Here is a 14,214-nt window from a genome sequence, read left to right as displayed (position 1 = left end):
GTCCAGAGGGCCCACCATAAATAACAAAGAGACTTCTATCACTTGGGAAGCTTCAAGATTTTAGAGGTTATCTCCAAGGAGCTGGAGACAAAGCTAGACCTCTCTTTGGGCGAGGTGTTAAAGCAGTGCTTAGAAGGAAATTTATAGCTTTAAATGCTAGTAGTATAAGACAAGGGCTAACATCAATGATTTAATATTCCACTTCAAGAAACTAGAAGAGTAGAAGGAGAGATAAGACTAGGCAATGAGATAGAAAACAGAAACAACAAAGCCAAAAGTTTGATCTCTGAAAGAAACAAAATCCGTAAGTTCTAAAGTCAACTGATTAAAAAAAATGAACACAAATTACCATAACCATAATAGTATTACTCTGTAAAATAATAAAGGAGTATGACGAACATTTTTTGCCAATAAGCTCGACACCTTAGATGAAATTGACACGCCTTGAAAAATGTAACCAACAAAACCGAAAACAAGATGAAACAGGAAGTATTAGTAGCTATACATTGATAAAATATTGAATCTGTTATCAAAAATTTTCCTACAGAGAGAACTCCAGAATATCAAACATTTAAGGATGAGATAACACCAGTCTTACACAAACTCTTTGAGAAAATAAAGGAAAGCCTTCCATTTTTTTTAATGGAGCCAGCAGAACCCTGATTCCCAAACTCGATAAAGACATTATCTACCTACTGCCTCCAAAAGAAAACAAAATTATAGATCAATATCACTGATGAACATAAAAGCAAAAAAGCCTTCATTAAATATTTACAATATATGAAAAAGATAATACATCATGGCCAAGTTGGGTTTAGCTCAGGAATGTAACATTAAAGGAGAAAAAGCGTCTAGTCATTTCACTGGAAGCAGCTGACAAAACATCTGACAAGTCAGCAGCAATTGCAGGAGGCATGATCCTTTGCAAAGAATATCTAAGGGCACTGAAAAAACAACCATTAGAAGTAATGAATTTAACAAGGTCTTGGGGATGTAAGGTCAGTATACAAAATCCATATTTTTATCTTTTTCATTTTATTTTCCAGTGGTTTGCTGATATATAATCACAATACCATCAATAACACCAACACATGAATAAATTTAACCCAAGATATGTACACTGGCAACTGGAAAACATTGCCAAAAGAAAATTGAACACCTAAATAGAGCAATATACCATATGCATGATTAAATGAATATTGTTAACATACCTATTCTTCCCATGTTGCTTTTGTAGCTATCCTGCAATACTGATTGTAACTCCACTAGGCCTTTGTCTTTTTTTTTTTTTTTTTTTTTTTTTTGGTAGAAGTTAGTAAACCAGTTCTAAAATTCACATGGAAATGCTGAAGACTTAGAACATTGAAAACAATCTTAAAAAGAAGAGCGAAGTTGGAAGTCTTATGCTAACCAACTCCAGGACTTACCTTAAAGCTGCACTAGCATGGGGATAAAAAAAATGCATAATAGCAACAGAATAGAGAGCCCAGGTTGTAGACCCTCACACTGCCATTAAATTTTTGACAAAAGCACCTAAGCAACTCATGGCAAAGGAAAAGTCTTTTCAATAACCTGTGCTGGAAGAACTGGATATCCATGTGGGAAAAAGAAACAAAGTTTGATCCTTACGTCATACTGTACACAAAAATTGGAGATAGGTCATACACACCTCAGTGTAAGAGCTAAACTATAAAGCTTCCAGAATAAAACATAGAATATCTTTGCAATTCAGATGTAGATAGAGATTTTCCGATGGGACACCGGAAGCATTGAAGCCTAGTGCTTGTCAAGAGACACTATTAAGGCAAACCACAAACTGGTTTGTGGTTGTCAGAAAATATTTGCAACACATGTATCTGGTACAGAACTGGTATCAAGAATATATAAAGAACTGACAATAATTTAAAAGCCCAATTAAAAAAAGGGGGCAAAACATTTGAGCAGATGCTTCACAAAGGAATATATATGTAAATGGCTGATACGCACATGAATACCCAACTTGAGTGGACAGTAGGAAAATACAAATTAAAATCCTGAGGTACCACCTCTCACCCACCAGAATGGCTAAAATCCCAAATTTTGGAAAATGTTCTGACCATTTTGTTATAAAATCATTCACCTGCCCTGTAGTCCATCAACAATTCTACCTCTAAAAATTTATACAAGATAATCTAAAGCACTTGTCTACAAAATGACTTGTTTGTTTGTTTACTTACTTTTTTAGAGAGAAGGGGAGGGAGGGAGAAAGAGAGGGAGAGAAACATCAACATGTGGTTGCCTCTTGCACGCCTCCCATTGGGGACCTGGCCCACAACCCAGGCCTGTGCCCTGACTGGCAATCAAACCAGAGACCCTTTGGTTCGCAGGCCAGCCCTCAATCCACCGAGCCACACCAGCCAGGGCATGACTTGGTTTTTTAGAAGTTTCATACCATTTTTATTCACCATAACCAAAAACTGGAAACCAAGTGTCCATCAAAAGATGAATGGATATACAAATTGATATAGTCATACCATGGAATAACAGCAAAAACTAAATTACTGATACATGAATCTCAACATAATGCTAAATGAAAGAAATCAAATATAAATGAATATATACTACATGATTCTGTTTATATGAAATTCCAGATAGAATAAGCTAAATTAATTTATAATCTAATCTCAGAACTGTTGGAGATTGAGAAAAGGAATGGGGAGATTTTCTGGGCTGATCGTAGTATTCTAAATCTTGGTAGGGATTTGGATTATCCAGGTGCATTTGGTTAAACTCATCAAATAGTACCCTTAAGGTTTCTGTATTTTATGGTATAAAGTTTACCTCAAAAATTCACAAAGAAATAAAAGGAGAACTTTTTGAGGTCGAGGGCCCATATAAGTCAGTTTTCTAGCAGTGGTGATCGAATTTTTGCAGATAACGTCATTCTGCCTTCTCTCTTTGAGACCAGCACCATGTATTTGAGGTGGGAAGTTCCTGTTTGATGTACTTCTCAGCGAGGAATTGCAGGGCTTGCATTAATATGCCATTAATATCAAGTTTCACCTAGCTCTCCTGACAAGTACTTCCACACTAAAAAGGCTCTTTCTAAAACTGATACTGGATAGTCGTTTAGAGTTAGTTGTAATGGGATTCCAATTACAATCAATTCCTTAAATACGCAGATGGATTACACAGATAGATGCTCGATGCCACAAAGGTAAGGCATGAGAGTCCTACGCAAGCAGTTTGTACTCTACAATATAGTTTTAATTAAGAGACTAGAAAGCCATCTAAAGTAACATCTTCACTATAAATGGATCTCTACTTAGAAATCTAATTGAGTTTTAATTGTATAATAATATACACCATTGGTGAGAATATAAAATGGTGCTTTATATACCCTCTAGTTTTTAAACCTTTCACCTTTTTCTGTTAAAATTTATAAATAGAACTTGGTTAAATTCTATAATTTTCTTATTTTTTATTTTTTTGGATTTTATTTATTTTTAGAGAGAAGGGAAGGGAGGGAGGGAGAGAAACGTCAATGTGAATTCTGTCATTCTTTAGGAAGCCTTTTCACAACAGACTTAGTTGGCTATTTGGTTTTCTCTGAAATCAGATTTGGCTTCCTGGGGACTGAAAGGTGGTCAGTTTGATCCCTGGTCGCGGCACATGCCTGCGTCTCAGGCCAGGTCCCCAGTTGGGGGCATGCAAGAGACAACTTATTGATGTTTCTCTCCCTCTCTTCCTCACTTCACCTCTCTCTAAAACAATAAATCTTTTTAAAAAAAATAAAATAAAGTATAAATTTTTAAAGACTAACTTGGCCTTTATCTAGTTTGATGCAAGTCATCTTGCATACCACTTAAATTTAAAAAGCAAGTAAAATAATGCGTAGAATTGTTTTATTATTTAGAATAAATGTCTCGGTGTTACTATAATTACGTACAAGAAATCAGGTGGAATATAGACATTCATCTGATTGAATAGTGTGATAAAGAGAGAGAACAAGAAATAGAAAGAGAGACAGAAATTTGCACTGGATTTTGCAGTTAAGCAATACAGTGAGCGTGTACGCTCCGCAGAAATCCCCAGTCTGTGCGCCAGAGAGGCGACCAGTGGTCAGTGCTGTAAAATGCACAGGCTAGGTAAGGGTCAGTCAGAAAGGAGGTATGTGATGCTATAAAGTGCTTTACAAATCTAAGAAGTGGAGCTTTACCTTATAGTTTTGGAGCCTAAGGAGAAATTTCCTCTGCTCTTGTTGACTCTGATAATGGAGTGCTTTCAGGGCCTAAGCACCACCCTTAGGAGTCTGGAGCACCCGTTTCCGAAGGTAGGCTGGTTGTAAAAGTGCAAGATGTTTTTGTTTCTTAAGGGCAAATAATGTGAAGTCTGCCATTTCTTGTTTTTACTTATTACCAAGGACTACTTACTAATGACCTATAAGTTAATAGACACAGTATACTAGCAAGATATTGAGATGCCAGCAGTCCGTGTTGGAGGGTATTTAGTGAGCTTTTGCACACGTAGGTAACTGGAATTTATGAAATGATTGGGGAGCACGTATTGTCCGTATGTAGTATTATTTGGAATTGGTTCTAGTTTTTCAAGTGCTGCTATTATCCTTTAATTATAAAGTGCTGTAGTTTAATGTTATTGTAATGGGTTCTTTGTTTAGCCTTATATGGGCAATTTGCTTTCAACCCCATTGCTTAGTCAGGGAATTGCTGAAGTATAATAATACCCCAAATACGGCTTTCACTTTGACATTTAATTACTGAGTTTGTACCCAACCCACTAGAAAGTGTGAAACTGGTGAAATAAGGCATTTATTCCATGTATTTGCAGAGGCTAGAAGAAGCGGTAAGAGCCACTGCTCTGTGTAGGCACTTGCCCTCATCGTATGAAAGGTAACGGGTAATCGAAGGGGGGTGTACGCTCAACTGTGCATATCCTCCCAGAGGTTTTTGCGAGCCTTTCAACACTTCTAAATGAATGGCTTGATCCCTTCTTCCTGGCTCCCCTTTCTCTCTTGCAGATTCATCAGACCCCTGCACCATTGAGAGGAAAGCCCGAAGAATTAGCGTGACCTCCAAAGTACAGGCTGACGTCCATGACACCCAGGCAGCAGCTGCAGATGGTTTGTACTTGTGTTCAGAGTTCGTGCAAAATGTCCAAAGACACGTGTTATATAACCCACGTAGGGTCATCATAAGTAAAGGCCAACTTTTTTTTTTTTTAACTTTAAAAAATACTCTCTCTGCTGAATGTCTAAGATTGAGCTGTCCAATAGAAACGCTAGCCACATACATAATTTAAAATATTCTGGTAAATACATTTAAAAAGGAAACAAGGAAAATTAATTTTAATATATTTTCCTTAATCACGTACAATGTGTTAATCATTTCAATATGAAATCAATATAAATTATTAGTGAGATATTTTACAATCTTTTTTTTTTTAAGATTTATTTATTCTTAGAGGGGAAGGGAGGGAGAAGGAGGGAGAGGAACATGGACTGGTTGTCTCTTGTACGTTACCTGACCAGGGACCAAACCACAATGCAGGCACGTGCCCCAGTGAATCATACTGCCGACCTTTTGCTTTGGGGAACGACAGATGCCTAAGCAACTGAGTCACACTCATCAGGACTACATTCTTTTTTCCATACCGTGTCTTCAAAATCTAGTGTGTTTTTTCTGCTTACAGTGCATCTCAATTCAGAGTGGCCACATTTTAAGTAATTGCCATATTGGACAGATTGCTCTAAGGTAATAGTATCTAGAAAGCAAGTCCAGGTAAATGTAACTTGAAAGCTGTTGACTTTATAACTTCTCACTGAAGTTTTATAATGCTTGTTGAACTTTATCCTGTGCTTCAGTAAAAATATTGTGTATGTTTGAGATTTTACAAGTATTCTGTTTGATATTTCTACTAATATTCTTAATATTATATTAACTAGGTGGAAGGATTCCAACCTAACAACAACAAACCAAGCATGAAACTACATTACACTTCATGTAGTTACAAAAAAACAAAACAAAACAGAATTCTTCTTTACCATTGGGCCTGTTTCTCTCGTTGGAAAAATAATAGCTATCTTTGAAACTGTAGAAGATATTCAGAATTTTTATAAATTTTAGTTGCATCCTTTTTGAGCATTTTATCTTCTGCATGCTAATTACTATATAATACAAACAATATTGATTAAATTGATAAGTGCTATTTGGGAGGGTGGTCATTTTATGGAAATTCAGCCTATTAAAGGAAAACTGTTTACTTCAGTTTTCATTGTGTATAAATATTCTTATTCTTTTGTTTTTATTTTCCATGAGGCCTGAAATACCTTAACTTGTAAACTATTCCATAAAGATTTCACACCTGTAAGTCAAATGAAAATAGACATCTAAAATGTATTTCGGGTTTTAGATGCTTCTATTTAAACGGTACTTCCTTGTGATAAAATGAGTGGTTTCCTTTTTTAGGGCCAACAATAATTCTAAATTAGGTGACTTTTAAATATATTTTTTGAGTAGTTACTTCGGAGCGATTTCTTTTTCCAAATGAAATTGTTAGGTTACTGAAGGGCAGCAAATACCCCACCTCCAAGTATGCCTCTGGCATTAGGATTATTTTGAGAAACTGCAGGTGCTGTAAGAGAAGCTCCGAAAACAGAAGTTACCCTTTTGTAAGGGACATTGACATTTATAAAGGCAATCTCCATTTGTAAGGGTGTCTCCGGTGACTCCATCTCCAGAGAATTTCAGCAGCGGAGAAAGGCAGCTACTTAAATCTACATAACAAACCTTACCCTTGTTCACTGTGCTTTCCTGGTTACACCTTCCACTACTGGCTTTCCCACCCGCGGTGTCTTTTTGTGTCTTTAGCTGGAGGTGTTAATTAAATTGGTGGTTTGGGTCATCTCGGGAGTTACTGCGTTTTCCTGGGTCTCTCCCACGTATCTGTGAGGTATATGTGATATTACACTTGGGTTTGTTTTTCTCCTGTTAATCTTACTTTTATATTGAGAGGGTCTCAGCTAAGAACTCAGAAAGGTAGAGGAAAAAAAATCTCCTCCCTTGTACTAAATAATGCAAAGAGCCCCCGGGTATCCTGGATTAGTTAGGTTTATGTACCTTAGAGAAAAGAGGAATTTGAAAAACCTTCTCATGCTAAACATTTGCACTACTACCATCTAAAGTTGAAGGCTATGTTTAGAGTTAGCATACCAGAATGGAATGTAACAGTTCAAGGGTTAAACATCTTAAATTTTCTCACTCTGTGATAAATACATTGTAAATGTTCAGTTTTCAGGGCATTTTGTTTTAGTAAATAGTGGAGATTACTGTATGAGAGAGGATCTTTTCTGGAAATGAATGGCATGTGGAACCTTTTCCCTCTAACAGAAGGCCTGGACAATGTGCTTTTTATTCCTCCATGAGACAAAAAAAGAAAACTACTAAAGGGTGATAATTCCAGAGGAGCAAGCCTATATCCTTTTTATAGTCATAGGAATAGGCCGGAGAAGCCAGTGGTTTTCTCTTCTGTCGTGAGGCTGAAATCACCTCCTCACTGAGCCTGAGCCTTAAGCTTGCGGTAAGGTTCAGGGTTTAACATCCAGTTCTCTTAACCCCTTGGTGAATGTTCACAGCAGCCACTCATCGGTAAAGACAGATTGGTAAACCACAGTCAGCTCATTAACTTCCCATGGAAGATACGCTTCACCCCCAAATGGCTGCTGATTAAAACTTCCCCAGATCTCAGTTTCTTTTATTACCTGCTTAAGAAGGCTGCTTACCGCCCTGGCTGGTATAGTTCATTGGATTGAGCGTGGGCTGCAAACCAGAGCGTCGCCAGTTCGATTCCCAGTCAGGGCACATGCCTGGGTTGCGGGCCGGCTCCCCAGCAGGGAGACATGTGAGAGGCAACCACACATCAATGTTTCTCTCCCTCTCTTTCTCCCTCCCTTCCTCTCTGTCTGAAAATAAATAAATAAAACCTAAAAAAAAAAAAAAAAAAAAGAAGGCTGCTTACCTTAGACCATGATCTCATTTCCAGTAGACAGTGAGGATTGTCCTGTGTTTTTACACTGAATTTGCAGACTCCTGACCTTGCTCCAGATTCCAAGGTGAATTCCACCCGCTGATCTTTAGCCTCTGTTCCTGACCCCACTTCCAGTAGGGCCTGGTTCCTGAAAGGCAGGATTTACAAATTAACTCTGGAAGCAAAGGTCTTTTTTTTGAGCACAAGCCCAGAGAGAATGAGGACCTAGGAATACTGTCAGTTTCAGAATTTTCAAACATAAAATCCCAGGGACCAACATAAGGATGCCAGCATTTCATATGGCCAGGTATGGACATTTTAAGAATAGACATTTAAAAAAATAATAAGTAGGAAAGAATCTGAGAATAAAGGATAATCATTTATATTGTATCATTTTAGCCTAATGAAAAACTAACTGCGTGGTCTTTTATCTTTCACTTTTTACCACACTGGGGGAAACTCTTTTATGAACTCTTACTGCCATTGTTATTGGACACGTGTCCGCTGTGAGACTGCAGGTCCCCTGGAAGGTTGCACCTTCGATCGGAGGGTTAATGTATCACAGCGTGTGCGTGCGCGTGCACGCACGCATGGGGGGCGGGGTGTCACAGGGGACTAAAGATGGCACATGCTGTGAAACATTCTCATTTTTTTATTTGACTGGAATAACTACCCACTGCCTGTAGATAATGAGCTAGGAAGGTAATCAATCCACGCTGGACTTCGATCTTAAAGCAGAGAAGTAAATCGTTTAGAACAAAGTCTGTTATATATTATAAACTTCTTTGGTAATGCATTTCCAGCAGCTGCATATGCTAACTGGCTTTCACATTAGGTAAGATGTGAAGCTACCTACCTCCCTTGGGGTTTTTTTTTGCGGGGGAAGGGCGGATAGTTTTTCATTTGAGTTTGGATTCTACTTGGAAAAAAAGCCATTCTCTTCTCTGTTTTCATCCTAACTTCCCTCAGAGCATCTACCTGGCTCCATACTGAGTTCTCGGATACAGTCCCGAGATGAAGACTACGAAGGGGCCCCTTGGAATTGTGACAGCTGCACCTTTCTGAACCACCCAGCACTAAATCGCTGCGAGCAGTGTGAGATGCCCCGGTACACCTGAGTTCCCAAGAGTCTGCACCACGTTGCCAGCGAAACCGGGCACCAATTAGAGGAAAAGGAAACCGTGGGAATCTTCATCTGTCCAGCCTTTTCATTTCTGAGTACATGGGGGGAGAATGGTGCTGTAGCTGCCTGTGCTCACTACAACAACCGGGAGGGTTTTTCCCCCTTTCTTAACTCATTACAGAGACTCAGAAAGGGATACTTGAAACTGGGGAAGGATTCACTCCTGAAAGAATGTACACAGAGAAGTCAAGAACTCTTCTGTGGAATCCCAATTGTTCAAGTTACTGCTGAGTGGCCCTTCTTTTATAAACCAGAACTCTGGATCATAGTTCTGACGTGTTACAGTCTCTGCAGACAAGCTGTGAACCCCCAGAGCAGACTTCCCTGGTCACAGCTCTCTGGAAAAGGCTCCCGTGCTTTTTCCTGTTGCTCCCTGCTGAAGAGAAGGACAGGAAAAAGCACTCAGAATCTGATTGGGGGCGGCGGGGGGGAGGGGGGGCAAAATAATAAGAGTTATTTGTAATTGCTGCTTTTTTTCAGGGGTAATTTCCAACACACAAACGAGATGCTTTAAAATGTGATTTGTAGTAGTCAGGAATGAGGCATATCGCGTGCCCTTTGTCGGAAGTACAATCAGAGGTGATGAGATCCCTTTCGCTTGTACAATGATTCAGCAAGCTATTTATCAACACTGGTAACTAAGACCTAATTACACCACGTAAATAGATTTTTTTTAAGTTATTGCATGCTTTTTAATGAGGTCGTCGGTTTTCAAAATATAACAAGTCCTTACAAAGTATGATTTCCTGAATGACCTTCTCCTAAAACTGTGCTTTGCCAGTAGCACAGTGAATGTATGCCAAATGTAAAGCCATTCCAAAATCCATTTGGAAATCTTGGTCTCAGCTGTGGTTCCTGCAAGAAATATTTGCAGTGCATATATTAGGGCCTTCCTCCCTCGCCCCCGCCTCCCTTTCAGTTTTGTGAGGAATTCCTGATGTTTACAGCACAGATGATACTTTGTGCCATAATCCTAACTTAGCTGAAAGAAAATCAATATTCAATAACTATTTATTTGCACATACATTAATAAACCAGTGAGGGCAGTTACAATCGGCCGATGCCACCAGGTCGCACTCTTGGGGAGGAAGAGCAGGCTAGTCAAGAAATAGGATTCAGAAAAGGGTGAACACAGACTTTAAAACGGAGAGCTTTTCAAATGTAACATACCATGTTCAGCAATGACACCAAGTTTGTTCAAGCAGTGCGCGTGAGACTGAAGCACTCCTCATTTATGAAACTAGAACTTTTGGGGGTGCATAACTGAAGAGAGACAAAACTGTGTGACTCACTAGAATGCACCACTGGAAAATCACTAAGACATTTCATTAAGGTCTCTACCATCGTTGAGAATTGGATTTTGGAACCTTCTCCTTATTGGGGTAAATGTAAAGAGCAATAAAATCGGTAGGTTTTCTAATCCTTAAGGATTTTTAAACCTGTGGTTGTGACTGGAGGGAATACCTACTCCCCCTGCCCCCCTCCACACACACTCTTCAAGCTGTCACTATATTCAAATTTGGCAGTAAACTCGGGCAGACCTGGAAAAATAAGCTGCACTCCATAGCATAATGAAACCAAAGGCATGACAACGCATCATAGTGTTCCATCCAGATCATACTTTCACACTCTCCAAAGCGTGGCCATGTAATTACACTGATAAACATCTCTCATACAACAGCTGTGGCAAAACTGTGAACAGAATGGCGAGAAAGCAGATGGACTTAAAAGCATTGACCTGAAAACAGCATTCTTGAAAGACTCTTGTGACACTGGTGTCTGTCAGTCTCTGATAACAGTCTGTCAGTCCTATTGTTCTGTGATAGGCCAGTGCCTTTGTATGGTTTCATATCTCTTTCAGGATGGCGGACCCCACTTGGTCTTCAGTAACAATTTAGGGGGAAATATATATACTGCTTGGTGTTCTAGCTAAAGGTTTACCACTATTAGTGATGTGCTGAAGTGGCAGTAATTAACTTGGCAGTTGTCAATTGAAAATGAAAGTAGCATGTATGAAAACAGTTTGATGCTTTATTAAAACCACGTAGATGACTTTAAAACTATTGCATGAACATACATCCAAGTTACAAGCTGCTATCATACAGTAGATGCATGGTTCCGGCCCTTTGGTGATATATCTAGTCAATCATTGTTTTCACCTGCCAGGAAAAATGAGAAACCGGTCTGTTCGGTAGTTGTAGAGGATGGCGTATGAGACATCAGATTGATTTCGAGGGAGTTTTTTTTGTCTGTGTCCATTCCTGATTGTGCACCATTTCATACACCCACATAGGCTGTATTCCGTTTTTTGAATGGAGCAAAGTCATTCGACACAGATACATTTGATACGTTTCACTGTGTCCCATATGTCCACTACTTCATGCCTGTGACCAGTTGGAAGAATTAGGTCAACGTTCAAGGTGCCTTTTCAAAAGGATCTCCTAGTCAGATTGCCGTGGACAGACAACTGGCATGTGAACGGTAGGGCACAGACTGGCTGGTACCTGCCTGCTGAGGGGAGCCTGTGTATGCTCTTTGGATCAATTGGTGCACTTCTTGTATCTCTTAAGAGTTTTTTGTTCCTAACACACAGACCTATCTTCACATTTGAAATTATTTCACTTTTGTAAACTGGGTTTGTAGAAAGCACATTTACCCTTTTGTTAAACTACATCGCCTCCTAAATTTTGGAGGTCTTAAAGGTTTATAGAGGTAATAGAGGACCCAGAAACTTTCTAGGCATTGTAAATGTTTCAAATTGATAATGACCTTGTTTGGGAGAGGGTAGAGGCAGGGAGTTTTAAAGAAACAGAAATGCGTTGAAAAAAAAAAGTAGTTTTAGAGCAGATAAATGATGTTGGGGAAAGTGTTGCTAATTTGTTTATTTCCCTGAAAGAAATGGGATGTGTGATGAGCAATTTAATAACTTTTAAGGAGCTGGTCTCAATTTTAGTACTTTTTAATTATTTCCTTAAATTTTGTCATTGCTTTGTCCCAGTTCTCTAGGGTTCGTATGCAACTTTCTGTGGCAACTCAAGTTTTATATAGTATTTTTCAAGGTAATTGTAATGTCTGATGGTATAAACAAAAAGAATATAAAGTATAGGGAAAATTGTTCTTTGGAAATATCAGCAATGTATCCTGGAATGTGAAGATGTCCCCTTATAGTTCATATTGATTTATTTTAATAATGTAGTCATTGCGCAGAGTTTGAATGACTTCATGTTACAGTGTGTGTATGTATATCTGTAGAGAAGGAAAAAGTGATCATTGAGATGTTACTTTAAAAACAATCAATAAATCGGGCACTGTCTGTGTTGCACCACTACTGTATGTTTCTGAAAGAATTCACAGTATTTTCTTATTGTAAAAGTTCGTTGTGATGACGTTTTCACATTCACCAGACATACATTTTTTTCCTGTAGTATGTGCATCCCCAAATATTTAAAACAAGTAGATTTTGCATGGCATGGGCATTCAGAGATAATAGAATGACTCAATTTTAATTTTTAAAGCCATGAAAAGTAAGACCGAACGATACTTATAATGACACCAATGTCCATGTTTCCCTGCTGTAAAAGAATCGATCAGTTTCTTCATTAAAACAGCAAGAACTTACTAAATCTTGTAAATACCATGTCTCTTAGATTTCTGTGTATGCTGTGAATCAAATTATTTTGAAGTGAAATTGTACAAAGGTATTTTAAAAGGCTATGCATGCATCGTACCTCCAAACAGTACATATTCGGGAAGTCAACGATTCCTTCAAAATAAATTAATAAACTAAAAGCAAACATTACATTTGGCATCTTTTCTGTGTAGTTAGAAATGCCTTACAGTGTCAAATACGTCCTAGTTCCAACACTCGTTATTTCTGGACTGAAATACACTGTCTCGGAAATCTAATTGGTGATCACATTTCTGTTCTATTAGAACATGGAGTAATGTTAAGTTTGAGGTATGAAGTATACATTACTCTAATTTCAAAAATTGGGTTAAAGGATGTATAAGCACATTTTATTTCATGGGTGGAATGTGTTAGAACTTACATTTTTAAATTCCACTTCCATGTTACTTAAAATACTTTTTTTAAATCTTTATATCATTTGTAACTAGTTTTCCAAAGACAAAAAAAATCAGAGGCTCCAAACTTCATTTTGCTAGGGTCTGGAGCCAGCCTTGCCAACTTTTGCACAGAAATCACCACAGGTGAATTATAGGAGATGCTTTTCAGTAATTAAGAGTATGTTTAGCCCTGGCTGGTATGACTCAGTGGATTGAGCACTAGCCTGCAAACCAAAGCCTTGCAGGTTCAATTCCCAGTCAGGGCACATACCTGGGTTGTGGGCCGGGTCCCCAGTGGGGAGCGCCTGAGAGGCAGCCACACAGTGATGTTTCCCTCTCTCCTCCCCCAAAGTAAACTAAGTCTTTTTTTTTCAATAAAAAAATATATTTAAAGTCAAAATAATTTGTACATTGTTCATTATGTGAAAATTTGCAGACTACAGAAAAATTTCCATATATAAAGTAATCTTATTTCATGTCTGTATTCTCATCCACCTCCCTGATTATTTTGAAACAAACCTCAGTCATATAGCAAGTCATCTAAATTTAACATAAGCACCATATACTCACATCACACCTTACGAAATGATTTATTATTAAGTATCTTAAATTGCCCAAGTCTCAGGAATTTTTTTTTTTACAAGCATGTCTCAATTAGGGTGTAAATGGAACACTTGAAATTGCTAAGTCTCTTAAATCTTTTATTTCAATCTTTGCTCAAGTACAGTTTTCTGTCCTTTACCCCCATCCCAGCCCACCCACCCACCCCTCCCCACCTCCCTCCCATTTCTACCCCCCTAGTTTTTGTCCATGTGTCCTGTATACTTGTTCCTGCAAACCCTTCCCCTTTTCCCCTGAAATTCCCTCCCCTCTCCCCAAGTCCCTTCCATCTCTAGTCTGCTTACACATTCTCCCTCTCTTACCAGCAGAAATCCTAAGGAAAC

General features: G+C 38.5%; 1 protein-coding gene across 6 annotated transcripts in view; it reads left to right on the top strand.

The window, feature by feature from the left end:
* TAB3 (TGF-beta activated kinase 1 (MAP3K7) binding protein 3) overlaps window positions 1-12,826 on the top strand; it is a 61,589-nt gene extending 48,763 nt beyond the window's left edge. For all 6 annotated transcript variants that reach the window (XM_036016822.1, XM_036016821.1, XM_028522537.2 and 3 more), the window contains 2 exons: window positions 5,018-5,119; window positions 8,992-12,826. In XM_036016822.1, the coding sequence (XP_035872715.1) occupies window positions 5,018-5,119; window positions 8,992-9,140 (251 nt within the window). In that variant the 3' untranslated portion in view covers window positions 9,141-12,826. The remainder of the gene's footprint in view (window positions 1-5,017; window positions 5,120-8,991) is intronic.
* The last annotated feature ends 1,388 nt before the right edge of the window (window positions 12,827-14,214 follow it).

This window comes from Phyllostomus discolor, chromosome X (genome assembly GCF_004126475.2).
Source record: "Phyllostomus discolor isolate MPI-MPIP mPhyDis1 chromosome X, mPhyDis1.pri.v3, whole genome shotgun sequence".
Classification (NCBI taxonomy): Eukaryota; Metazoa; Chordata; class Mammalia; order Chiroptera; family Phyllostomidae; genus Phyllostomus; species Phyllostomus discolor.
This window is presented reverse-complemented; position numbering and strand designations above follow the sequence as displayed.